Raw genomic sequence first — 27,392 nt, 5'->3', positions numbered from 1 at the left:
TCAAGCAGTAAGCTCATTGTATGCCCATCTCTAGAGAAAGGTAACACCTAGGCCCAGGGGCTGGGCAGTACTGTGAGGTGGGGAAGAGAGAGAAGGGAGTGGGGACAGTCATTTTGGTCCCGTGGATATGTGCCGTTGTCCTTGAGCACTCACTGTGTAAGCCTCTGTGGGATCCTAATATAGTCTGGACCCCCAGTCGTTCGTTCTTTATTGTCTCTGGGCTTCTCTTTATTGCCCTCAGACCTGAGGCTGCTCTGGAGACTGATTCTGGCAACCAGCAAGGCCACAGCAACTCCATCATAGGAGCCTGTAGGACTCTTATTCCACAGTGTTCTTGCTTCTGAAGGATTGATGGATCTGCTACAGGAAGCGTGAGAAACTCAAGACTCTTGAGTTCTCATCCTCCCCTAATGGCTCCTTGTCTTTCTTCCACCTATTCATTCCTACCAGCACTGAGCAGAATTCAATTCGGTACTCCCTACCCAGAGAGGAGGCTAAATGGCAATCAAAGGTAAAGTGTGGCAGGCATAACCTTTGAGCCCAACCACTTTCTCAAGAAATTGTTTCCTTTCACCTCTCTGGCAGCTCCTTCCTGGCCTTTGAGGATCTTTCCTTCAACGACCACGCCTTCATTATTAGGCTTCCATTCACTCAGTCCCAGCTGTGGCCTTGACTACCATTTATTCCAAATCTACCCCACTAGTCTAGACCTTTACCCTGTGCTTTGAACCCTTCAACTGCTAAATTATGCCAACCACAACCAAGATAGTGTGCAGGATTCCCAAAGTTAGCATGCCCCAAGTTAGCACTGTATTGTAGCTCTTCTTCTTTACCATCCAATCCACAATCAGCTTAGATTCCTACCTGTCCCTATGCATCCCAAGCAGCAGATTCTACTTCCTAGAACTTTGAAGTCCCATTTCCTTTTCTTTTCGCACAGTACTGGGGATTGAACCCAGAAGTGCTTTACCATTGAGCTACATTCCCAGCATCCTTCCACTCTATTTTTTTTTTTTTTTTACATAGTCTTGCTAAATTGCTGAGCTGGCCTCAAATTTATGATCTTTCTGCCTCAGCCTCCTGCATAGCTGGGATTTTAGGTGTGTGCCATGACACTCAGCTTCATTATTTACTCTTAGAGAAGTCCCTTTTACGGGCTCATTCCATCAACTTCTGTCCCTTTCCTGTTCATCATCCACAACACAGTGGATGCTGTAACCTTAAACACAAACACCAGGGAGCTGCTCAGCTGCCTACTGGGGAACTCTCCTTGTCCCCACTCTCACTAACCCCATTGGCTGATAAGAAATTTGGCCCCTGCTTACCAGTGCAGCCTGCCTCCACCCCTCCCAATTCTCTCTGCAGCAACCCACCTGTGGATACGCCCCGCTTCTTTTTTTTGTACCAGGGACTGAACCCAGGGACACTTAAACACTGAGCTACATCTCCAGCCCTTACTTTTATAGGGTCTCGCCAAGTTGCTTAAGGCCTTGCTGAATTGCTGAGGCTGACTTTGAACTTGTGATCCTCCTCCCTCAGCCTCCTGAGCTGCTGGGATTACAGGCATGTACCACTGTGCCTGGCTCCCCTTCCATCCATCAAGACAACTCAAAAGCTACCTCCTTACTTAAGGAGCTCTTTGTTTTCAAAACTAGTAAATAAAAGGAATTGAGCTTCTGTTGCCTTTGAACAAACTGCACTTCAGGATATCTAAACTTTAAATGATTTTTCTACAGAAATATTTTAGATAATAAGTTAATAAGAAAATACACCAGTATTCAGAGAAAATTAAGGAACTGTTATTTTTTTTTGGATATGCTAACAATATTATGTTATGGGCTTTTTTAAAAAAATTGTTATAGATGTTGTAGATAAATAAATAAAATGTATTGTGTCTATTTATTTTTATGTGGTGCTGAGGATTGAACCCCAGTGCCTCACACATGCTAGGTGAGCACTATACCACTGAGCCACAACCCCAGCCCCATGTTAGGGTCTTTTAGGAAAAAGAAAAAAAGTCTTTAAAATAACTTAGGGAGAGGGAGGGAAAGGGTAGGGAATATAAATAGTGCAACACTACATCATATGCAACCAGAAGAATGAGAAGTTATACTCCATTTATGTATGTCTAAATGCATTCTACTATCCTGTATAACTAAATAGAATAAATTAAAAAAATTAAAAATAACAAATCTAGGTTATCCATGAGGAGACAGATGTGGGCATTAATTATATTCTAGTTCCCCATCCCCTCTGGTATTGAACCCAGGGGTAGTTTACTACTGAGATACATCCCCAGTCCTTTTTTGAGACAGGGTCTAAGTTGCCCAGGCTGGCCTTGAACTTGGCATCTACTTGCTTCAGCCTCCTGAGTAGCTGTGATTACAGGTGCGCCACCACACTTGGCTCTATTTTACTCTCTACTGATTGAAATTTTCAAACACATACAAGGTTGAGCAACGTGCAAGGGTTCCTCAGTTTGAACCCTGGCACTGTGAAAAACAAAGCCGAGCAGGGGCTGCAGGGTATAGATCAGAGGTAGAGCATGTGCTTACTGTGAAAGAGCCCTGAGATTGATCCCCAGAGCAAACAAAAGCTATATCTCCCTGCTCGAATAAAGCCTTCCCTACAGTGCTTCTTCTCCCTGTTTCCTGAGCACATGTCCCTGCCATCCTTGTGGCGGAGGCCAGGCCCATCTTCTGTCCTGAGCTTGGTACACAGCAGATGCTTAATGAATGTCAGTTGATTGAGTTGGTGGTACTTCCAGAGCTGGCTGCTACAAGAGCATCTCCCAACATAATCTTCCTGACCCAGAAAAATGGAAACAGCTCCAGGATCCTGAAGAAGGTTGAGTATTTTCCTTCTCCACATGCTGCCCACTGGGCACCCGCATACCAGGGCAGCCGTACCAGCTCGGAGGGTGCTCCATTTTCATTCTTGGGGATGAACTCCACTCCCACCCTGATCCCCATCCTCAGATACCACACAGGCACATATGACTGCTGAAAGAAACTTTAATAGAGCATGGCTGACTCTTGCTTCTTAGAGTTCAAGGTCAAAGAGAAAGGGCATCACATCTGTAAGAAAAGGAGAGAGTACAGAGAAATTTGCACTTTGTAACTGCTGTTCCGAGTCTGGACTGCTGTCTCGCAGCGAGCCACCTACTCCTTCTCAAGGCTCAAATGCTGCCTTTTCTGAGGCCTCCCTGAATTTCTCCAGGAAAAGTGAAAGTCTCCTTGGCATGTCAGTCCTGCTCCACTGTGTGATACCATTTTCCCAGGAAGTGGGGCCAATGCACCCCATGGACTGTGTACATCAAGTCCTATACTCCTGAGGAGAGGTCTCTCTTCAGAAAAGCATCACCAGAGGGTCTCAGACAACTGCTATTTTCCCTGATCCCCCAGAGTGTGACCCAGGCTGCAAACTCAGCCTTGGGGTCAGGTTCCTCGGGTCTCCCCTTGGGCCCACACATGACACGGCTTCACACCTGGCTGGCTCATGCACTGTTGGATACTTTCCAGCCGAGTGGAAGCCAAGGCACGGGCCTCCTCTGCAAAGCGGCGGTGTCCCTCCTCAGTCAACTTCCAGAGGCAGGATCGAGGCCGGGTGCTGGCCTCACCCTGCATACTGACCGGCACTTTCTCAAAGCTGTCTCGAAAACAGAGATTGTGACGGACAGTATTCTTCCAGCCTTCTGGAGCCGTCCGGAAAAAGGGGAAGTGTTGTCTGTGGACAGGGAGAAAAGATAAGGAAAGTCATGGTTTCTTTGGGGGAGGTCCTACTCTCCAGCTGGCTCTCCCCACAGGGGCCTCGAGCCTCAGCTGCCTGAGCATGTGGCAAAGCCTCCACCTGATTCATTGCTTATGAGGAGCCTCTTTTGAGCCTCTTAACCCCAGGTTCTTTTCCTCCCCCCTCTCCCTTAGGGCTTAGGATGTTGACCAAAGCAGGGACAAAGCAGAATCAGGCCCCTGGTCAAAGGGATATATCGATTGCAGGATTAATATTGAGACATTAGGCTCTTCTAATACTGGGAAAGGGCCCAAGAAACTACCTCAGACACATGTGTACATGATGATCAAAGTTAAATGCACGCGCACACCTGTAATCCCAGCAACTCAGGTGGCTGAGGCAGGAGGATCACAAGTTCAAAGCCAGCCTCAGCTACTTACTGAGGCCCTAAGGAACTTAGTGAGACCCTATCTCAAAATAAATAAATAAATAAATGAATAAAAAGAGGGGAGCGAAAGTTGAATGCAGAGCTGGAAGTGTGGTTCAATGGTAAAGCATGTTGGAGGCCCCAGGTTTAATCGCATGCACACAGGCTACTAAATGCAAATCCCTTCTCAATTGGGCTCCCCAGACCCCTGAGGGCACAGGGACTTGTGTTAGGCAGGAAGGTCATTAGGATTAGCATGGCTGGGGAAACCAAGTTTTATGCTGGCTAATCTTGAGAGGCAGTAGGTAGAAACTGTTAGTAGAACCAAGTGAGTCTGTGTTTTAAAGGAGAACCGAGACACAAAAGGCTAGAGTTTTTTTTAGACATGACAGAGGGTAGGAGTGATTATGTTCTTGCACACGGGTGGCAGGTATTCACCTGGGAAAAGAGGACTGGGAAGGCACTCATCCTCAGACCCAGATGAGGAAACTGAGTCAGCAAGCCCAGAACCAGGGCCCTGACCCCTCCCTTCCCCCTCCTCATAGGGCCCCCCCGCCCTCCCCGCACATACCGAGTGAAACTGTAGATCTGCTGCACGTTGAGGCCACAGGGGGGACTGTTTCTTAGTGCCAGGGCAATTAGGTGGAAGTAATTGAGAGGGGGCCGGGACCACAGCCTCCCCTCCGGGCTGATGGCTTGCCGAAGCCTCCGACTCTGGAGGGGGGCCCTTGTGTGAGGGGACGGGAGAGCCACAGAGGAGCTGTCATCCTGGTCCTTAGCCTCCTCCTCTTCTGGGAGCTAGAGGAGCACAGAGTAGGAACTGGTCCTGACTCCTTGGCCTCAACTCCAGGGTGCAGCAGTCTAGGACCACCATCTGGGCTTGTCCCCAACCCAAGGGTACAAGTCTCTTCTGAACCCATTAACCTTTGGCTGTCCCTAAGAAAACCAAACAGTGACACTTCATCCCTGAGCCCACCCTGCCTATGCCCAAGGCTGGCTCACAGCCCCAGGAAGCCATACCTCCCAGTTGCTGGGGGAAGAAGCGAACTGCTTCCGAGGCGGAGACTGCTCACTGGAGGAATGCAGCGATGACTCTGCCCTGGCAGCCTCTGAGCAGCTGGCATCCTCCTCCTTTGGGGGTGCCTGAGGGGATGGGGGCTCGCTCATCAGATCCTCTCCTTTCTTAGATTCGGTAACCTCCAGCTTGCCGGGGGGATACACCACATTGGGGTTCACCCACATCCACAGGTTGGGCTCAATATCTGGACCTGTGCAGAGCAAAGGGAGACTGTGTGCCATGGTTCACTGGCTTTGGGTGTCCCTGGTATCTAGCCCAGGACGTGGAGCCAAGTCAGAGAACCCACCACTCACCGTCTTCATCCGCATTGGGATTTTTTTCCAAAGGTAGTTTTGGTGGTTCAACTATTCGAAGTTTGTATCTGGCAACTGAAGAAAAGATGGAAGAGAATCAAAATGTTCTAGTATTTCCATTGTGACTCCAGGATCTTGAGCCTTGAAGGTCTCTTGGGAAAAGGTTGTGGACCCTCCCTGGGGAAGGGAATGTTAGACCACTATATTCGACTGGTTTTCCCTTCATTTCTGAACTTCTAACCACCTCACTCTTGTTTTTTTTGTCTTTTGTTTTTTTGGTACTGGGAATTGAACTCAGGGGCACTTTACCACTTAGCTACATCCCTTCCATTTTTTGTTTTTTATTTTGAGACAGGGTCTCACTAAATTGCAGAGGCACTTGTGATCCTCCTGCCTGAGTCTCCTGAGTCTCTGGGAATCCAGGCAGGCACCCCACGCCCTACTCCTTTTGCATTCTTTTCTTCACATATATTGTCCCCAAATGATCTCATGCCATGGTTTCAGCCAATCATCTCTAAATATAGGGCTCCCCAATCTTTACCTGTAGTCCAGATTTCTCTGCCAATCCTTAAATAGGACTTCCTGTTGGATATCTTTACTTGAGTATTCTGTGTGCATAGCAAGCACAACATTTCTAAAACTGAATTCCTTTATTTATTTATTTATTTATTTGCAGTCCTAGGGATAGAACCCAGGACCTGGCACATGTTAAGCAAGTGTTCTACCAGGGAGCTACATCCCCAGCACCTGAATTCCATTTTCTTGCTCTTTCTCCTATATTCCTTGTCTCAGCAAAAGGTACCACCATCCAACCAGACGTTCAGGGCAGAAACTATTTTGCATTCCTTGCTGTTCCCATGAATGTCACCATATTTCAGACAAATCTGGGTTTTCATTTTGGAAATGATGATATACTTATAGAAAAGTTCAGTAATTAGAAAGGATGCACACTGCTGGGTATGGTGGTGCACAACTGTAATCCCAGCAATTCAGGAGGCTGAGGCAGAAAGATCATGAGTTCAAAACTAGCATCACATCATATGGGATTAGGCCCCAATCTCCTTAATAAGACTCCTATAGCACAAGAATTAAAACCAAGAATCAATAAATGGGGTGGAATCAAACTAAAAAGTTTCTTCTCAGCAAAAGAAACAATCTGTGAGGGGACAGAGAGCCCATATCCTGGGAGCAAATTTTCACCCCTCACACATCAGATAGAGCACTAATCTCTAGGGTATATAAAGAACTCAAAAAGCTAAGCACCAAAAAATAAATAAATAAATAAATAAATAACCCAATTAACAAATGGGCCAAGGACCTGAACAGACACTTCTCAGAAGAGGATATACAATCAATCAACAAATATATGGAAAAAATTCTCAGCATCTCTAGAAATTAGAGAAATGCAAATCAAAACTACTCTAAGATATCATCTCACTCCAGTCAGAATGGCAGCTATTATGAAGACAAACAACAATAAGTGTTGGCGAGGATGTGGGGAAAAAGGCACACTCATACACTGCTGGTGGGTCTGCAAATTGGTGCAGCCAATACGGAAAGCAATATGGAGATTCCTTGGAAATTTGGGAATGGAATAACTATTTGACCCAGCTATCCCAGACTATACCCAAAGGACTTTAAAACAGCATACTACAGGGACACAACCATATTAATGTTTACAGCAGTACTATTCATATTAGCTAAACTGTGGAGCCAACCCAGATGCCCTTCAGTGGATGAATGTATAAAAAAATGTGACATATATACACAATGGAATTTTACTCAGCAATAAAAGAGAATAAAATCACAGCATTTGCAGGTAAATGGATGGTGTTGGAGAAGATAATGCTAAATGAAGTTAGCCAATCCCAAAAAATAAATGCTGAATGTTTTCTCTGATATAAGGAGGCTGACTCATAGTTGGGTAGGGAGGGGGAGCATGGGAGAAATAAATGAATTCTAGATAGGAAAGAGGGGTGGGAGGGAAAGGGAGGGGGCAGGGGATTAGCAAGAATGGTGGAATGTGATGGACATCATTATTCAAAATACATGTATGAAGACATGAATTGGGTGTCAACATACTTTATATACAGAGATATGAAAAACTGTGGTATATATGTGTAATAAGAATTATAATGCAATCTGCTGTCATTTTTTTTTTAATCAATGGAAAAAAACCCCCAGCATCAGCAACTTAGTGAGGTCCTGTCTCTAAATAAAATACAAAAAAAGGACTGGGAATGTGGCTTAATAGTCAAGCACTCCTGGTACAAAAAAAAAAAAAAAAAAAGAATGTGCACTACATTGCTAATATTTAACATAGTACTACTAGAAAAAGGAAAAAAATAGCAAAACAAAGTTGGAAAGGAAAGGCAAAGCTACTGTTATTTGAAGAAAAAATAATTAATATAGATTATAATATTAATAGACAAGTTATTAGAACCACTAAGAACCCAGCAACTTTGCTGCATATAAGAACATAATAATCAATAATATTTCTTTATGTCAGCATTAACAGTGGAAAATAATTTTACAAAGGTACTGCTTATAATAACAACAAAAATTATAAAGAATCTAGGAGTTAACTCATAATAGAATTGACTAGACCTTTAGGGGAAAAATGTAATCACTTTTTTTAGACATAAAAGACTAGAATAGGGCTAGAGATGTAGCTCAGTGACAGAGCACTTGCTTAACATGCATGAGGCATGAATGCAACCAGAGCACTGGAAAAGACAGACACACACTCCCTACATGTCCAGGCTCCCTATGAGCCTTGAGTCTTTGAGCTCAAATGATCTATCACCTCAGCCTCCTGTGTAGCTGGGACTACAGGCACATCACCTCTCTTGACTGAACCCTATCTCAGAAGTACCTCTCAGTCAAAATCTAAATTAACAAAATAACTGCAACCTTCCCACAAATTCATTTATGTACTCCATAAAAATGTACCACCTCAGGCTGGGGCTGGGGCTCAGTGGTAGAATGCTTGCTTTGCACGTGTGAGGCACTGGGTTTGATCCTTAGCACCACATAAAAATAAATAAAGATATTAAAAATATTTTTTTTTAAATGCACCATCTTTTGTCTTTCCAGCTAACTCCCTCTCAACCACAACTAGGATCCCACTGACATCACCAATCCATCCATCTATGGCTTCAGAGAACTTGCTTGGCAGAGTCAGGTTTAATCAGGGTGGTGGTTTGCCCAAACAAGTGCTCCAAAGCCATAGAGAGGCCAGGACTTGCCCCTACATGCAAGGGAGTCATGTAACTTTTCTGAACCCAGGGCCTTGTGCATGCTAACATTCTACCAAGAAGCTACATCCCCAGCTCTTTTTATTTATTTTAAAAGACTTTATTTTATTTATTTTAATTGTAGTTGGACACAATACTTTGATTTTATTTATTTATTTTTATGTGGTACTGAGGATCAAATCCAGCGCCTTGAACATGCTAGGCAAGCGTTCTATTCTTAAGCCATAACCCCAGCCTCCAGCTCTTTTTATTTTGAGACAGGGTCTAAGTTACCAGACTGGTCTTGAATTTGCAGTCCTCCTGTCTCAGCCTCCCAAGTAGCTAGGATTACAGGCATGTGCCACTGCACCTGGCTGCCTACTCATTTCCACTGGGATGTCTAACATGGCCAAAGCATAACTCCTCATTTTCCTCCGTAAACCTTTCCTCAAAAAACCTTTCCCATCTCAGTATAAGACAACTCTAAACTGAGTATGGTTATGCATACCTGCAATCCCAGCTACTTGGGAAGATGAGGCAGGAGGATCACAAATTCAAGCAAGGACAGTCTGGACAAAAAAAAGGTTGGGGAAGTTCAGTAGTAGGGTACCACTAGATTCAATCCCCAGTACTGGGTGGGGGCAGGAATCTTCCTTTCCAATCTACCAATTTCTTTTCCCCTGAGCTGAAGGAGCTATTTTGCCCAGACTGGCTCAGCCTCTCCAGCAGCTGGGACTACAGGTATTTGCCTCATGCCGAGCTCTGAAGAGTCTAGGTTTTTCCTTTTTGTATTTGCAGTGCTGGGGATCTAACTCTGGGCCTCATTCCTGCTAAGTGCGTGCTCTAACACTGAACTATATTCCCAGTTCCCAATTTTTATTTTTCTTATACCCCACATTCCATCCATCAGCAAATCTAGTTAGTCCTAACTTCTCACCACCTTCTTTGTCACCCCCCTGGTCCAGTCTACCATCATGTGTTGTCTGGATTACTGCCACGGCCTAAGTAGTCTCTCTCTCTCATGGGGGAGCAAATATGGCACCCAGGGCCTGATGCATGCCAGACAAATGGTGGACCACTGAGCTACATCCTCAACTCTTAACACTCTTGAATAAATGAACACATATGAATGTTCACTATCTTTAATTATGGTGGCAAAGTGCTGGAAGCAATTTGGATGTAAGGAGAGTTAGAAGGTCAAAGGAAAAAAAAAATATATATATATATATAAGAGAATATTATCCAACAGCCAGAAGCATCAAATTAGATTGCATTTAGAAACAGGAAGAGGGGCTGGGGCTGTAGCTCAGTTGGTAGAGCACATGTGAGGCACAGGGTTTGATCCTCAGCACCACATAAAAATAAAATAAAAAGGTATTGTGTCCATCTACTATAAAAAAATTAATAAAAAAAAAAAAAGAAAAGAAACAGGAAGAGCTCTGGAAAACAAGGTGGGAGGGGCCAGGCATGGGCTGGGAGGCTGAGGCAGGAAGGTCTCAAGTTTAAGCCCATGCTCAGCAATTAATGAGACTCTGTTTTTTTAAAAAAAAAAAAAAAAAAAAAAAGGCCTGGAGATGTAGTTCAGTGGTAAAGTGCCCCTAGGCCCAATTCCCAGTACCAAAACAAAACAGAACCAAAACATTTTAAATAGACTAGGGTTTGTTCATCAGTGTGGAGGAGATGATAGACGTGGGAGGTAGAGATTGAAGAGGGAAAACCGAGTTAACCCAAGCACCTTGTTCCATCAGATGACAAAAAGGTACCATGAATACATGGATGACATTAACTCAACTTTGAGGTCCAAAGAAGGAAAAGAAAAGAAATTGTAAGATCACAATGGTCAATCATCCATTCAACAAATATTGAGCACTTCTAGATCTAGGCAACGCCCTAAGAGGTGAGGTTACGGCCATAAAGAAAATGATAATTTACAAGTTCTTTTAAAGAGACATAAAAATAAGTAAAGCGTACAGTTCGGCAAATGGCAAAGATGGTGGACCAAGGAGAAAGGCTGGGGAGGGGCCTAGGATGCAAAAGCTGGAAGAGCTGGAAGGCGTTGTCCCTTGGGTGCAAGTGCTGCCCTGGGCGGGTTTCCAGTCCAGGCGGAAGCCCAGCCCCCCTGCCATATGGGGCCCCTAAATGGGCACTGGGGGAGCTTAGCATGCATGGGGGCCTCGGAACCCCGAAACCAAGCCTGAGGGTGCCGGGCCCTGGAGCAAGGCGCAAAGCCTGACAGTCCTCGGCCCCAACCCAGCCCCGGGGCTCTCCCATCCCCCGCCCCCACGAGGTACTCACGGTTCTGCTCCGTCAGGGGCAGGTGCGCGGTGGTGAAGGCCAGAAAGGACTCATTCCCCATGTCCCAGTCCAACAATCCTGGGACCTGGCCATGGAGGCTGTCCCAGAAGTCGAGATTTTGGAGTTTGAGGTCCACTTTTAGGGAGGGGAGGCACAGAGCGGCGCGGAGTGGGAGAGAAGAGCGACACCACGCTCGCCCTCGCGCACTTCCTCAAATACGGCGCCGCGCTGGCTTGAGGCGGGAGGCTGCCCAGGTGCGCAGAGCCCTGCTCGACGCCTCCCGGCTCCTCTCCACTCCACCCGCTAGCCTCCAGGAAGTCTTTGCTCAACCCGCTACCCTTGCACGTTGGGGTCTGGGAGGATTAGGCGTCCAGAAGAAATGTAGCCCGGACCCTTTATCCTCTCGATATTTGCATAAAACTTATTTTATGTAAAAGGCATCATGAGCTGGGCGCGGTGGCGCACGCCTAGAATCCCATCCGCTTGGGAGGCTGAGGCAGGAGGATCTCCAGATCAAAGACAGTCTTAGCAAAAGCGAGAGGCTAAGCAACTCAGTGAGATCCTGTCTCTAAATAAAATACAAAATAGGGCTGGGGATGTGACTCAGTTGTCGAGTGCCCCTGAGTTCAATCCCTAGGACCAAAATAAATAAATAAATAAATATTAGAAAGTAAAAAATAAATGAATAAAATAAAAGATAAAAAAGTGTAATGATCCCATGATAGTATTCATAGCTACTTTCTAGAAATTTCCATAGGATTTATGGCTTATTCAAGATTGCATTTTGTAGTAGATGATGGAGATAGGATTAGATTGAATTGTGATTTGATTTTTTTAAATACTGTTTTTAATAACTTTGAAATCACAGAAAAATCTCGAGAATACTATTAAAAATTTTGTATACACTTTCACCCAGATTCATCAATTAATATTTTATCCATTTAAGTTTTTCTCTTCATATGTATTTATTTATTTCTCTTACAGTGCTGAGGATTGAACTCAGGGATTTGTGCATGCTAGGAAAACACGCCCTAACCCCCAGTACCCTAACCAACAAGTCTTTTTTTTTAATATCTATTTTTCAGTTTTAGGTGGATACAATATCTTTATTTTATTTCTATGTGGTGCTGAGAATCGAACTCAGTGCCTCACGCTCACTAGGCGAGCCTGCTACCACTTTAGTCACATCCCCAGCTCCACCAACAAGTCTTTCATGTAATTTTTTTTCCTGGTCTAGGATTCCCTTAAGGATCAGACACGTGCATTTAATATCCATGACTCTTTGGTTGCCTTTATTATTCTTTTTTTTTTTTCCTTTAGTCACCTTTAATCTAGAGCAGAGTCTCAGTCTTTGTAATCTTTTGTAAACTTCACTCTTTTTTTTGTACTGGGGATTGAACCCAGGAGTGTTTACCACTGAGCTATATCCTCAGTCCTTTTAATATTTTATTTTGAGATGGTCTTGCTAGGTTGCCGAGGCTGGCCTTAAACTTGCCATCCTCCTGCCTCAGCCTCTAAAGTTGTTGGGATTACAGGAATGTCCCACCATTCCATGCCAATCGTTGGCATTTTTGAAGACATAGGCTGTTTATTTTATTGATAGAATGACCCTCAGTTTTAATTTGGCTGGTGTTTCCTCATAATTAGAGTTAAATTGCATTTTTTTAAAAAACAAGAATATCACAGAGGTAATGTTTCTTGCTATATTGCTTCAAAAGACACATGATGTCAGTTTTTGAAATTTCTTATGTAAATTTCAATCACTAGGTTTAGTGGTATCTGCCAGGTTTTCTTTACAGTTACCTTTTCCCTTTTTTTTTTTTTTTGTAATTAGTGGGGAGACACATTGAAATTACCTGAAATCCTGTTCATTAAATTTTAAACCACTAGCATGGTTTATGAATCTTGCCCGAATCAATCATTACTATGATGGTTATTAAATGGTGATTTTTATAAATTTATCATTCTTTCTCCACTTATTTAGTTGGCATTCAATTGGGTTAATAAAATTTTGTAGGAGACCATCGATAAGGCTCCTGCCCTGGACCCAATACACCAAACAAATACAGAGTTTAATCACTGATTAAATGAACTTTAGTTAAATACACAGGGCTCTGTAGCCCATTAACCAATTAAGCTGTAACAGATTAGTTGTCTCTGTACCTCATTGCTTTCTGTAAATGATGTCAGATCATGCTGTTGACTGGAGTTCTTAGGAGCTTCTTTGATTCTGGGAGCTGCAGATTCCCAAACTATCTTTTGCTTTATTTTTCTTTGCTTAGATAAACTCTACTAAATCAATTTTTTTTTTTGAGATATAGGGGATGGGGGTGGATTCTGGGAATTGAACGCATTGACTCTTTACCACTGAGCTACATTCCCAGTCCTTTTTAATGAATTTTTAAAAAAATTTGGAGAGAAAGGGTCTTACTAAGTTGCCCAGGTTGTCCTCAAACTTTTTATCCTCCTGCCTCAGCCTTTCCAGTAGCTGGGATTACAGGTGTGAACCATCACACCTGGCTCTAAGGAAGTTTTTAAAACAATTGTAAGGAAGAGCTATTTCTTCTCACATTTTTGTTTATTTGTGTGTGTGTGTGTGTGTGTGTGTGTGTGTAGGGGGGTGCGCTGGGGGTTGAACTGAGGACCTTGTGCATGCTAGGCAACTGAACTATATCCCCAACCCTTACATTTTTGTTTATTCATTAACAATATTGACTTAGATTTTTTTAATATTTATTTTTTAGTTTTAGGTGAACACAATATCTTTTATTTTATTTTTTTATGTGGTGCTGAGAACTGAACCCAGTGCCTCACGCAGGCTAGGCAAGTGCGCTACCACTTGAGCCACATCCCCAGCCCGACTTAGATTTTTTTTGAAAAGAGTGGATTATAATCCATTGCCATTTTTTTTGTTTGTTTGTTTTTGAGACAGAGAATCTACATTTCCCACGCTGGTCTTGAACTTCTGGGCTCATGTGGTTCTCCTGCCTCAGCCTCCCTAGTAGCAGGGGCTACAAGTGTGCACCACTGTATCCTACTGAATATTTGTTCTTATCTTGAATTGTCCCAAATTTGGCCCTTGGTTGAGTAGCTCCTCTGGTTCCGTGTTATGGCATCCTGGGTTCCCCTATCAGAGCCCTTCTCCTCTGTATTATGATGCTTGTTTCTTGCCTACTAGACAATTGTGTGTGTGTGTGTGTGTTTCTGGGGATTGAACCCAGGGGCACTCTACCACTAAACTGTATCCTCATCCCTGTTTATTTTTTAATTTTGAGACAGGGTCTCACTAAGTTGCTGAGGCTGGCCTTAAAACTTGTGATCCTCCTTCCGAAGCTTCCCAAGTGGGTGGGATTACAGGTGCGTGCCACCACACCCAGCAATTGCTTCCTTCTTAACAATTTGCTAAGATTATTACTTGAAATACCAATTCTAATAATCATTTTAATGATAATTCCCCTAAGTATAAAAATAATCATGTTTGATATAGACAACTTGGAATATACAGAAAGTACAAATAACAAAAATTATTCTTTGCGGGGTGGGAATATAGCTCAGTTGGTAGAGTGCTTGCCATGCATGCACAAGGCCTTGGGTTCAATCTCCAGCACCGCACACACAAAAAAATCATTTTGTATCATAGAGAGTTAAATATATATACATATTTTATATAAAAACATAAAATATCACATTAATTTTATATTTAACTTTATATTTTAATTAAAATGTCTATATTAAAATAAAAATTATATTTTAATTAAATATATTTAAATTTTTTTCTTTTGCTGTGCTGAGATTTGAACCCAGAGCCTTCAAACAGGAGACACATGCTCAACCATGGAGCCATAACTCCAGCCTCAAATTGATTACCTTTTTCTTTATGGATGTTTTGTTTTTGTTTTATTAAAAAGTGTTATTTAACCAGGTGAGGTGGTGCACGCCTGTAATCTCAGTGGATAGGGAGGTAGAGGCAAGAAGATTGCAAGTTTGGGCTGGGGATGTGGCTCAAGTGGTAGCGCACTCGCCTGGCCTGCGTGCGGCCCGGGTTCGATCCTCAGCACCACATACCAACAAAGATGTTGTGTCCGCCGAGAACTAAAAAATAAATATTAAAAAAAAAAAAAAAAAAAGATCACAAGTTCAAAGCCAGCCTCAGCACTTTATCGAGGCACTAAGCAATTCAGTGAGACCTTGTCTCTAATAAAATACAAAACGGGGCTGGGGATGTGGCTCTGTGGTCGAGTGTCCCTGCGTTCAATTCCAGTACCCTCCCACCAAAAAAAAAGTGTTATTTGGGCTGGTGCTGTAGCTCAGGGGCAGAGTGTTTGCTTAGCACATGTGAGGCAGTGGGTTTGATCCTTAGCACCACATAAAATTAAAAATAAATAAATAAAGGCATGCTGTCCAACTACAAAAAAAAATTTTTTTAAAGTGTTATTCTACAAATCCTATCAGTGTGTACAACTATAATGCACCAATAAAAAATTGTAGGATCTGGGCATGTTGGCACACGCCTGTAATCCCAGCAGCTCAGAAAGTTGAGGCAGGAGGATCTTCAAAGCCGGCTCCAGCAATTTAGTGAGGCCCTAAGCAACTTAGTGAAAACCTGTCACCAAATAAAACATAAAAAGGGCTGGGGATGGGGCTGGGGATGGGGCTCAAGTGGTAATGCAATCGCCTGGCATGCGCGGGGCGCTGGGTTGGAGCCTCAGCACCACATAAAATAAAATAAAGATGTTGTGTTTATCGAAAACTGAAAAATAAATATTAAAAAAATTCTCTCTCTCTCTTAAAAAAAAAAAAATGGCTGGGGATGTGGCTCACTCGTTCTGTGGCTCACTCCTTGAGTGCCCCTGGGTTCAATCCTAAGTACCCAAAACAAACAAACAACAGCTGTGGGAAAAAAGTTATTCTAATCAGGCATGGTGGCCGCACCTGTAATCTCAGAAACTTGGGGAAGCTGAAGCAGGAGAATTGCAAGTTTGAAGCCAGCCTTAGCAATTTAGCGAGCCCCTCAACAACTTAGTGAGACCCTATCTCAAAATAAAAATTAAAAAGGGCTGGTGAATGTGGCTCAGTGGTAAAGTATCTCTTAATTCAATCCTTAGAACCCCCCCAAAAAAAGTGTTATTCTAATGTATCTATTAGATACATTAGCCTTTCTGATTAGTCTACTATTAAAAATGTTTTTATCATGCAAATCATATGTAATAAGGAGTTAATATTGAAAAAAATGTAGAGAACTCCTATAACTCTACAGCAAAAAAAAAAAAAATCTAATTTTAAAACTGGACAGATGGGCTTGGTGGTGCACTTTTATAGTCTGTTACTTAGGAGGCTGAGACTCAAGAAGATAACTTGAGTCCAGGAGTCTGAGGTTCCAGATTAGGCTGGTCAACATAGAAAGACCATTAAAAAAAAGGCAAAGGGCATAAATAGACATTTTTTATTCAAAATAAAACATACATTTGGCCAATAAGCACATGAAAAAATGCTGAGTCTCACTAATCATTAAAAAAGTATAAATCCGAACCACTATTAGTGTATAATCTCAACTACTGGAAAGGCTGAGGCAGGAGAATTGCAAGTTCAAAGCCAGCCTTAGCAATTTAGCAAGACTCTCAACAACTTAGTGAGACCCTATCTCAAAATAAAAATTAAAAAGGGATGGTATGTGGCTCAGTGGTGAAGCATCTACAACTACAAAACTTTTTAAAAAAAAAACTGTTATTCTGGGCTGGGGGTGTGGTTCAGTGGTAGAGCGCTTGCCTAGCATGTGTGAGGCCCAGGGTTCGATTCTAAGCACCACATGAAAATAAATAAATAAAATAAAAGGTATTTGTCCAACTACATCTAAAAAAAATAAATATTTAAAAAAGTGTTATTCTACAAATCCCATTAGTATGTACAATTATAATGTACCAATAAAAATTGTGGGATCTGGGCGTGGTGGCTCACACTTATAATCCCAGCAGCTCGGAAAGTTGAAGTAAGAGGATCTTGAGTTCAAAGCCAGCCTCAGCAATTTAGTGAGGCCTTAAGCAACTTAGTGAGACCCTGTCTCCAAATAAAATTATTTGGAGACAGGGTCTCACTAAGTTGTTGAGGGTCTCGCTAAATTGCTAAGGCTGGCTTCAAACATGCAATTCTCCTGCCTCAGCTTCCCAAGTTTCTGAGATTACAGGTGTGGTCACCATGCCTGATTAGAATTTGTGGCCAGGCTGGGCAATTTAACAAGATTCTGTCTCAAAATAAAAATAAAAAGGACTGGGGATGTAGTTCACTAGTAAGCACCCCTGGTTCAATCCCCAGTACTACCAAAAAAAGAAGCCACAATGGATGCCACTTCATACTCTCTGGAAAGGCCATTATAAAAGAAGAAAAAGACATTTTCCAGCCAGTGGCTTGGACTTGCTGTACTCTGAGTCAAGTAAGAGCAGTGTACCATTTGGAAATGAGCACTCTTGGCAAGAAAGCATGGTGGACGTGGCCTGAAAACTTTCATTCTCCACTGGTATTTTACATGGAAGAAGAGCTAGGGAAGCATGTAATTGATCATGGAGATAAATACCTTCGTTCTATGGAGGTGCATAGCCCCACCCTAATTCAGGTGGAGCCATGGTTCACAGCCACAAGCCAGACTCAAGTTACCGTCATTGGGCCACATGGAGCAAGACAGTGGTTGCTGGATATGATCCGGAGTGTGGGGAGCCAGAATTCTTGCTGCCGGGCTCCAAGGCCTGGAGATGTTGAGGTGTGTCCAGAGCTGGCCCCTGACTGATCATGACTGTCACCACATGATGGAACCAGATACCTGGAGTCTATTATTGGCCACCAGAATGAGTGGGACCATCTCTCTTGAAGTTCCTCAGGGTTCTCTTTACCAATTGCATGGTTATTTGGGGTTGCATCGGAGTTAGCTGTATCCATAATAAGGGACTGACCTCCTGGGAAGCTGAGATGTGAGAAGTCTTATTTTAGCCCTTGTTGAGAAAAACATGAAAGACCTCATAGAAGTTTTGATTTGTGGCTTATCTCTTCTCTCTCAAGCTTCTAGGCGTGTGTCTGAAGGAAGTTTCCTAAATGTTGGAAAACTTTCCACTGGCAAAGATATCCAATAAAAGAAGAAAAACAGTCTGGTGAGGATGTGGAGAAATTCAAATCCTTGCCCATCACTGATGGGAATGTAAAATGGCAGAGCTGCCACCACCGTGGAAAATACTACGGTGGTTCCTCAAAAAGTTAAACATGGAATTACCATAGGATCCAACAAGACTTCTTTTTTTTTTTTCTGGGTATATACTTGAAAGATTGGAAAGCATAGACTTAAAGGGATATTTGAACATGATTGTTCACAGCATTATTCACAATAGCCAAAATTTGGCAAGAACCCAAGTGTTCACCAATGAATGAATACAAATACAAAATAATGGTATGAACATACAGGGTATATTATTCAGCCTTAAAAAGGAATACAGTTCTGACACATGCTACAACATGGATGAACCTTGAAGATATTATAAGGGAAATAAACCAGACACAAAAGGACAAATTTTGTGTAATTCAGTGACAGAGGTTCCTAGAAGAGCCAAATGCATAGAGACAGACTGTAGAGTGGCGAGTGCCAGGAACTAGGGAAGGAGGTGATAGTAATTATTTAATGGGCTCAGAGGTTCTGTTTGGGATGGTGGAAAAATTCTGCCAATAGATAGTGGTGATGGTAGCACAACGATGTTAGGGCAGGGGCGTGGTTCGGTGGTGGAGCCCTTGCCTAGCATGCTCGGAGGCCTAGGTTCAGCCCCAGCCCCACTTAAAAAAAAAAGAAGAAGAAGAAGAAGGAGGAGGAGGAGGAGGAGGAGGAGGAGGAGGAGGAGGAGGAGGAGGAGGAGGTAATGATGCTGAAATGTACACTTAGAAATGGTTAAAATGGCTGGGCGAGGTGGTGCATACCTGTAATTCCAGCTGCTTCAGAGGTTGAGGATCGCAAGTTCAAAACCAGCCTCAGCAACTTAGCGAGACCCTATCTCTAAATAAAATATTTGAAAGAACTGGGGATATGGCTCAGTGGTTAAATGCTCCTGCGTTAATCAAGTACAGATGGTGGTGGGGGAGAGAAAGAAAGAAATAGTAAATTTTATTCAATTTCCAAACTTTACTGCACACTGGAATCTCCTGGTGGGGTGGGGGTTGTGTTTAAATAAATACTAATACCTGGCTTCCACCCCCATCATTCTGAAATTATTATTATTATTAGTAGTAGTAATACTGGGGATTGAACCCAGAGGTTCAATTCACTGAGCCACATCCCTAGCCCTTTTTATATTTTATTTTGATCCAAGGTCTCACTAAGTTGCTTAGGGCCTTGCTGAGTTGCCTAGTCTGACCTCAAACTTGGGATCTGCTGCCTTAGCCTCCCAAACTACTGGGATTATAGGTATGTGCCATCATGCCCAGCTGAAATTTTTTATTTACTTATTTTTGTAGTGCTGGGGGATTGAACTCAGGGCCTCACACATCCTCGGCAAGTGCTCTACCCCTGAGCTAAATGTCCAGCACCTTGTCATTTTGATCTTGGTATGAAGTGTGATCTGGTCATTGGGCTTTTTTTTTTTTTTTGTACTGAGGATTTGAACTCAAGGCCGCTTTAACTCTGAGTTACATCCCAGACCTTTTTGATTTTTTTTTTAACCAATACCTTTATTTTATTTTTATGCGGTGCTGAGGATCGAACCCAGTACCTCTCACATGCTAGGTGAGGGCTCTTTCCTCTGAGCCACAACCCCAGCCCCCCTTTTTGATTTTTATTTGGATATATTGCCTTGCTAAGTTGCCCAGGCTGGCCTCCAACTTGCTATCCTCTTGCCTCAGCCTCCTGAGTTACGGGGATTACAGGTGTGTACCACCATTCTGGCTTATTAAACTTTTTCATGAGCCCTTTAGATGATGTTAATGTGAAGTACAGTGCAGTTTCCAGCCCAGTGTCCTCCTGTAGGTTTAGGCCGGGCTCCTAAACCTTCCTGGGCTGTTGCAATAGGGTGGGGAAGAAAGCCCCAACTTCCCCAGCTTTCAGCCTTGGCTTGGTTACTCCCACTCAAAGAAGAGCCCAGTGTCTGATCCTCTTCTGTTACTCACAGCATTCATTACATTTTCTATTTAATTGATTTCCATGTTAATTCCATGAGAGAAGAAAGATGTCTCTTCACAGTGTGAGCCTAGATTCTTCAGGAGCCCCTGGCACATAGCATAGGCTCAGTTAATATTTGTGGAATGAGAAAGATCATTGTCCTTCTCTTCCATTGCTTCCCTGTCTCAAGTTCTAGGATCACTCTACAAAGAGGTCATCAAGGTTCCTGTGAATCCTTTCTGGTTGTTTTCACAGGATTTTTGGTCCTTTCCCAGATTCCCCCTTCTCTTTACGGGCTTGTTCATTCATTCACTTATTCAACAAGTATTTATTGAGTGCCTACTATGTTCCAGGCAGTGTGGAACAAAGATAGGAGCAAAGCAATTGCTCTCAGGAAACTCACCATCTGATAAAGGAGACAATCAAATAATCACACAAACACAGTTATAAACTATGTGGTAACGCTAGGAGACGGGACAGGGGAGTCCAACCTAAAGGGAGGAATGAAGGTCAGAGGCTTCCCTTGAGAAGGGACAGGAAACTAACTATGTAAATAGGAGTGAAGAGGCAGTGGGAGCAGTCACAAGAGCAGTTCTGGCTCACAGAATACTCTGTGCAAAGGTCCTGAGGAAAGCAGGAACACAGTATCTTGGAAGGATGGTGGTAAAAATTGCAGGGAAGTTATGGGATATATTAGGCCTGCCTGAATGTAGCTCAGTCCAAGAGTGCTTGCTTGAGGCCATGGATTCAATCCCCAATACTGGAAAAAGAAGGAGAGAGAGAGAGAGAGAGAGAGAGAGAGAGAAAAGAAGAAGAAGAAGAAGAAGAAGAAGAAGAAGAAGAAGAAGAAGAAGAAGAAGAAGAAGAGGAGGAGGAGGAGGAGGAGGAGGAGGAGGAGGAGGAGGAGGAGGAGGAGGAGGAGGAGGAGGAGGAGGAGGAGGAGGAGGAGGAGAGAAGAGAAGAAAGAGAGAGAGAGAGAGAAAGGGGGAGGGGGGAGGAAGGAAAGAAGGAAAGAAAGAAAGAAGAAAGAGACAATGTAAAGATCACTGGTCCCTGTAAGGAATATGTCCTGGATGAGTGGGCACGGTGACGCATGCCTGTAATCCCAGCAGCTCAGGAGGCTGAAGCAGGAAGATTATTGAGTTCAAGATCAGACTCAACTACTTATCGAGGCCTGAGGCAACTTAGCGAGACCCTGTCTCTAAATAAAATATTAAAAAGGGCTGGAGATGTGGCTGAGAGGTTAAGTGCCCTGAGTTCAATCCCTGGTTACCAAAAAAAAAAAAAAAAAAAAAGGGACTCCTGACCTCTCCCCTTAGTTACCACACTCTCCCTCCCTTGTCCCCCTCCAGCCAGGGTCCTTCCACTTCTGTTTCCACTTCCCCCTCCAGTGCCCTATCCTTGGGTCTCACCCTGGTGGCCCGGTCTTTGTCTTTCCCAGACAGTGGCTCTTTCTCCCAGTGCTTCTCCCTGCTCTGCCAGCCCCAGCCAGGCCCTCAGGCCCCTTGGCCCCTACCTGATGCCCCAGCCTCAGCCTCTGCCACCAACCCAGGACCCTGGGTGGGTGGTCTTCTTCGTGCTGTGCAGAATGTGAAAGCCACAGCCCAGGTGTGGGTCTGAGAGCTCTGACTCCTGGTGTCTTATATGCTGAGGCTTGAGGCGGGGAGGAGTCCAGGTGCACTTGCAGCCTGGATGTGGATTCTCTAGGTTTGCCTCCCATGGGAGCCCACTAAAGGGAACCGCACAGGGTAGATGTGGATTAGCCTTTATTGTAGAGACCAAGTTCCCAGAGGAAGGGTGGACTGTAATGGGGGTCAGAGTGGTGAAACGGTAGGAATGTTGACTCCCACAGGATTGCAGCAAGGGGAATGGTAGGGAGTGTTGGGTGGTGTGGCACTGGGGGCAGGGAGAGGGACTGAGGGAGGAAAGGGCTCCAGGGGCAGGGTGGGGGCAGGGAGAGGGACATGAAGGCACTGAAGGAGCCAGAGGCTGGTGGCTGAGGCCCAGGAGGAGGCAGGCTGGGACACAGAGAGTTTCTGGACTTCCTGGAGGAGCCCCGCGCAGGTCAGCCCTCCTTACTTTCGAGCGCCCAGAGCCAGGGCAATGATGAAACCCACTACCAGCAGGAACATGGCCACAGACAGCAGCACTGTGATGACCACCATGCCCCCTGTTCGGGCCATTCCCAGACCAATGGACTCCATATTCCTTCCTGTCAGAAGAGAAAAAGGGATGCCTTTGAGGGCAGGAGGGGCCCAAGGCTCCCCAGGTGCACAGCTTAGCTCTCATCTGGCCACCCAACCCAAGTCCATTCTTTCAGTTATTCATCCATCCGACCAGCCAGGCAGTGGACCCAAGCACCCGTCAAACCAAAGTTACAGAACATCTCCTAGGGGAGTCCCCGAGGATACAGAGGTGAGGACACCGACCCTACCCATGAGGAGCCTTTAGTTTAATAGTAGGACAGATGAGTCAACAGGAAGTTGCCACGGGCCTCTGTGGTAGGATGCAAAGGTGCTGTGGGGGCGCAGGGGGCAGCTAATCCACACTGGGGGATGGAGTGAGAGTGTCCCGGGAAGGTCTGTGGACCCAGAGACGGAGGCAGAGCGCTACTTACGAGGAAGCGTGGACATTGGGATCTCTCTGCTGGACTCGGTAGATGTCCCCTTCTCTACTCGGTAGGAAATACTTTTGGGGTGGGGTTGGAGAGAGAGGAGAAAACGTTCAGTGAGTATCTGGGACTTAGGGAAAGAAGGACTCCAGTCTGCTCCCCAACCTAGCTTCATGGCTGTGCCTTCCCCCAGGAGAGGACACTTTGCACACCCTTTGGCCGTCCCCCCACCCTGCCCCGTGCTGACCAGAACCCTCCCAGCTTCTCTTCCGGCATCCCCATCCCTCAGTTGCTCCAGGCATGGGTCAGGTACCTACTAGTATTTGGTTCCTGGGAGGAGGTTTGTCACCTGGTATGCACGGAGCCGTGTGACTGTGAAGCCATTCCCACTGTCCACCACGCTCACCAGCTCCCTGCGCCCTCGGCATGGAGGCACTATAAAACTGGACTTCTCCACTGGGCAGGAAATTGGGAGTGAAAGTCAGGGTCAAGTTTTTGGAGGCTCCAGGGAGAAAGGGGCAGCTTTGAGTTTGAATGCCCCAAGAGAGGGTTTGACAAGGAGGCATGAATAGGGGAAGGGATGCCGGTGGGGCCCTGGGAAGAGGTCCCTGGGAACCAGGGGGATGCCTGGGGAACAGGAGGCAGACCTTTGCTGTCATTGGCTCTTCGGACAGTCAGTGTGGCGTTGCCTCCTGTGAGGTGACAGGGGGGCAAAGCAACTAGCAGGCTCTCCGTTAGCGCTGGGGACAGCAGACCAGAGAGGCTTGAGATGTTGAACTCTGCTGGGAGGCCAGAAGGGAGTTCAGATGGGGATCAGTCCCTGTCCAGCCGTCAGATCTGGTGCATCCCCCTGGGGCCACTGCTAAGGAAGCGAAATCCATCTCCCCTTTCTGTAGCCAGAGAGTAGAACAGCCAAGCCTGTGCGAGCCTGACCACCAGGTGGCAGGCTTGGGCCACAGAAGCTGCATACTCCTCCAAGCTGCCCTGGAGCCAGACTTGGATACCAGGAGGCAGGCAGCGCCCAACCTTATCCCCAGGGGCAGCCCTGGACCCTTTCCCACACTTCTCTGCCTCCTGGGTCTGGAAGAGGCCCAGGAATGTGCCCTGGATCCTAGTCTAATGCCTGGTCACTGATATCACCAACCCCCACCCCTAGCCAGCCAGACCAGCTTCCCTTTGAGAACCTGGAAGGCCCAGGGCCCCCTGTTTAGACCTCTGAACCTTTCCCCAGAGATTGCAGAGACCTGCAGCCCCCGGGGCCAGTATAGCCAGCAGAATCAGGATCAAGGGCAAGGTCTGGACAGGCCGCAGGGATGCCATGCTGGACTGAAACCTGGATCCTGGAACAGGTGCTGGCAGGCTGGGGCTTCCTGAGGCATGTGAGGCCCTGCCCTGGGGTGGCTGATTTTGTCCTGGGGTGGGAGGGGCTGAAGGGGAATCCAGTCCAACCTGCCCCTTGGGCCCTATGGCCTAGGGGGAGTTTGGGACAGGTTTTTCAGGACAGAGAGCTGGCCTTCAGGACAGAAGTGTGTGGGGGTGCCCTGTCTGAGTCCTGGTGATTAGTCAGCTGCAGAGGAGCAAGGTAAACCACCCCCTCTTCTGGGCCTCCCATATGTAAAGCAGTGTTCCTGTGGGCACCTGTGTGGGTCTAGAGCCTGGCCTGGGGTGGGGGGCTGCTCTCCCTTGATGGCAGGGGTCTTCCCAGGAAGGGCATGAATTCCGAAGTTGCCCTGGTATGTAGGAAGAGGAGAGTAACCTTGAGGAGCTTCTAAAAGGAGAGAAAGAGACTGATCACAGGGAGAGGGGTAGCCGAGCAGGGGGCTTAATTCTTGGTATTCACCGAGGCCCAGCTATTGCTGGGAGAGGCAAAACAATAAAATGGAAAGAGACCTGGTAAGAGAAAATGAAAAAAAAAAAAAAGGTACATTACCCTTTCTATAAATTTCAGAGTTCAAAAAAAGAAAAGAAAGAAAATGAAAAAACAAAACAAAACAATGACACAACTTATGACCACTCCCTGCCCTGGGCCAGTGAGAGAGAGGTGAAGGAGGAACTATCAGCAGAAGGGGAAGGGGGGCCATGAGGGAGACAAGGATGCCCCTACTCTGGGCATGGGCCAGGGGCTCCTTGTGTTCCCACATACATAAGCTACAGCGATCCGAGTAATGGATGTTACTGGTTCCCGTTTGTAAATGTGGAAACTGAAATTCAGGTAGTCACTTGTGGAAAGTAGAACACTGTCAGGAGAGGTTGTCGAATTCTATAAAGGCCTATGCTCTACAGAGATAATTGCTGTAGGTCTCTTTGCTCCATGACCCTGTTATCTTCCCCGTCCCAGAGAAGGCCAGCATCCTTGTATGAGAGGCTGGTGGAGCTGCGTTCCTACCCCATTGGTGGGAAGGGTGGGCTTCCATCTTGGGTGTGAATGGAGACAACAGTAAAGAGGACCCAGGCTGAGGGTAGAAGGGTCTTAGGCCAGAGCTTCTTCAAATTTACTGTGCTTATGAATGACCAGGGATCTCTTGTCATGCAGTTTCTGATTCAGAGGGTCTGAGGCCAAGTCTGAAATTCTGCGTTTCCAAGGAACTTTCAGGTAACACAGATGGTGCTCACTTGGACTTGCAGATGATTGGTTTTGATACCTGCCCCCCAACACTTACCCTGGGTCTTTTCCAATGGAAGGCAGGGGTGGGGCTTCCCCCCACCCCCAGTTTGCCAGGATGGGCTGCCTTTTGGTGGAGAATTAAATTCTGTTTTTCCTGTTCCTTGGTTTTTGTCCCCTTTAGCTCAGATCCTACCCCTGCTTTATAAACTGAAAGAGGATCTTTCGCACATGAAAGAGAACTCCGGAGAGAGAACGGAGTCAAGGGTGGAATGCCTGGGGAAGGGGATGTTCCCGACACTTCTCAACTTCCATCACCCCCTGGCAGGATGTTTACATTTGGGTTTGAGAGGTATCTTTTTCCATTTCAATCATAACCAGGAAGCAGAAAGGAGAAGAGGTTGAGTTTATTGCAGGGCAGTTTGCCTTGGGTCCACCCTTAAGCTCCCATTCCCCATCTGAAATTATGATGAGACAGATTGGGGTAGGGCAGATCTCAGACCAGGTTTTAAAGGGATATGAGGGCCCTGTGCCTTTAAGCCCTCCCTTCTCCCTCCAACCCCCCCCCCCACCTTCCCCACCCCAACCCTCCCCAGGTTTCTGGAGGAGCAGAGAGTTGCGTCTTCTCCCTGCCCTGCCGAGCTGCTCACTGGCTGCTCTGGAGGCTGTGCTTTGCGGTCTCCATGGAAACCATTAGTTGCTAAGCAACTGGAGCATCATCTGTGCTGAGCTCTCGCATCTAATTATCCCATCACAGCGGCCGAGAAGGGTTTGGGGAGCTGAGAGGAGGGGGAGGCCAAGCGCAGGAGCAAGAGGATAACTCTTTTAGCAGAGCAGATTCATTGACAATGCTGAAGTCATTTAAAGCCACAGCACCCTGTTCCTCTGGAGGATTCCCCAATGGCTTGAAGTAAGGGAATCAGGACCACACGTCTGGAGTCTCTCTCCTGGACCCCGTATTTCTAGGTGTCTCCCTTGTTTCTTGATTCTGAACTCTCTCAAGTTCCCTCCTTTGCCTTCTTCTTCCAAATTTCCAGTTCAAGTCAACAGACATTTATTGAGTACCAAATATGTCACTGGAACTGTACTAGGACCAGAAATATAAAGGTAAGATGAGTTTCTGCCCTCAAAGAACTTAAGGTATTCCTGATTTCTTTGTTTTGGTCAGACTATATTACCTCTTAAAACAGACCTCCTCTTTCTGGACCTTCTGGACTATGGGGATGTGGCTCAGTGGTTAAGCACCCCTGGGTTCAATCCCCAGTACCAAAAAGCAGACAAACATGCACCTAAGGTCTGTCTAACAGGTTCTCTGTCCACAATGCCACTCCTCTGCCTCTTAGAAAAACACATCCATAGGCATACAAGCCTCTGATGGCAACTGTTGTCCTGATGAGGAATAATGCTATATGACTTTTTAGGCAAGTCACTTTGAGCCTCATTCTTTTCATCTCAAAAATGGAAATCCTCTAGCCAGGTGTGGTGGCACACACCCAAAATCCCAGTGGCTAGGGAGGCTGAGACAGGAGGATTGCAAGTTCAAAGCCAGCCTCAGCAATGTAGAGGCACTAAGCAACTCAGGGAGACCCTGTCCCTAAATAAAATATGAAATAGGGCTGGGGAATGTGGCTCAGTGGTCGAGTGCCCCAGAGTTCAATCTCCAGTAGCAAAAAAAAAAAGGGGGGGGGAGACTGATTCCTCCCTTACTCAGGAGATCTAGAGAGATAAAATATGTTTTAAAATAAAGGTGCAGAAGGAGTTCTGGAGATCATTGTCAAGAACTGTAGGAGTACCCAGGGGAGGACTGAGGGCTTGGGCCTGGAGGTCAGATGTCATACTCACCACATGTTGCTCAGTTGGGAAGTGGTAGGTCCTCTCTTCTTGACATCCAAGGTTAGAAAAGGCTGTGACAATAAGAAATCCTCCTCTTCAGGGATGGATGTGATGGTACATGTCTGCAATTCCAGCAGCTTGGTAGGTTGAGGCAGGAAGATTGAAAG

At 45.4% G+C, this 27,392-nt stretch overlaps 2 protein-coding genes across 3 annotated transcripts; both read right to left on the bottom strand.

Annotated features, from left to right (window-relative positions):
- Positions 1 to 3,042: 3,042 nt before the first annotated feature.
- Foxr1 (forkhead box R1) lies at positions 3,043 to 11,119 on the bottom strand. Its single transcript, XM_026396345.2, has 6 exons — positions 11,059 to 11,119; positions 5,528 to 5,602; positions 5,177 to 5,424; positions 4,728 to 4,954; positions 3,488 to 3,726; positions 3,043 to 3,077 (listed from the first exon to the last, which is right to left on the bottom strand). Exons 1-6 carry the CDS (start codon positions 11,117 to 11,119, stop codon positions 3,043 to 3,045), a joined length of 885 nt encoding a protein of 294 aa, XP_026252130.2.
- Positions 11,120 to 22,254: 11,135 nt separating this feature from the next.
- Positions 22,255 to 24,110, bottom strand: Upk2 (uroplakin 2). Of its 2 annotated transcripts, none has more exons than XM_026396388.1 (5): positions 24,035 to 24,110; positions 23,438 to 23,569; positions 23,108 to 23,246; positions 22,793 to 22,867; positions 22,255 to 22,387 (listed from the first exon to the last, which is right to left on the bottom strand). In XM_026396388.1, the coding sequence occupies exons 1-5, from the start codon at positions 24,108 to 24,110 to the stop codon at positions 22,255 to 22,257; spliced, it is 555 nt and encodes a 184-aa protein (XP_026252173.1). The 2 variants fall into 2 exon arrangements, with proteins under 2 accessions (XP_026252173.1, XP_026252172.1); XM_026396387.1 differs by having other exon boundaries at positions 22,255 to 22,391; positions 22,797 to 22,867.
- Positions 24,111 to 27,392: the final 3,282 nt, after the last annotated feature.

The sequence above is a fragment of the Urocitellus parryii genome, chromosome 4 (assembly GCF_045843805.1).
Source record: "Urocitellus parryii isolate mUroPar1 chromosome 4, mUroPar1.hap1, whole genome shotgun sequence".
Classification (NCBI taxonomy): Eukaryota; Metazoa; Chordata; class Mammalia; order Rodentia; family Sciuridae; genus Urocitellus; species Urocitellus parryii.
The sequence above is the reverse complement of the archived record's forward strand: the minus strand, read 5'-3'. Positions and strand labels throughout refer to the sequence as shown.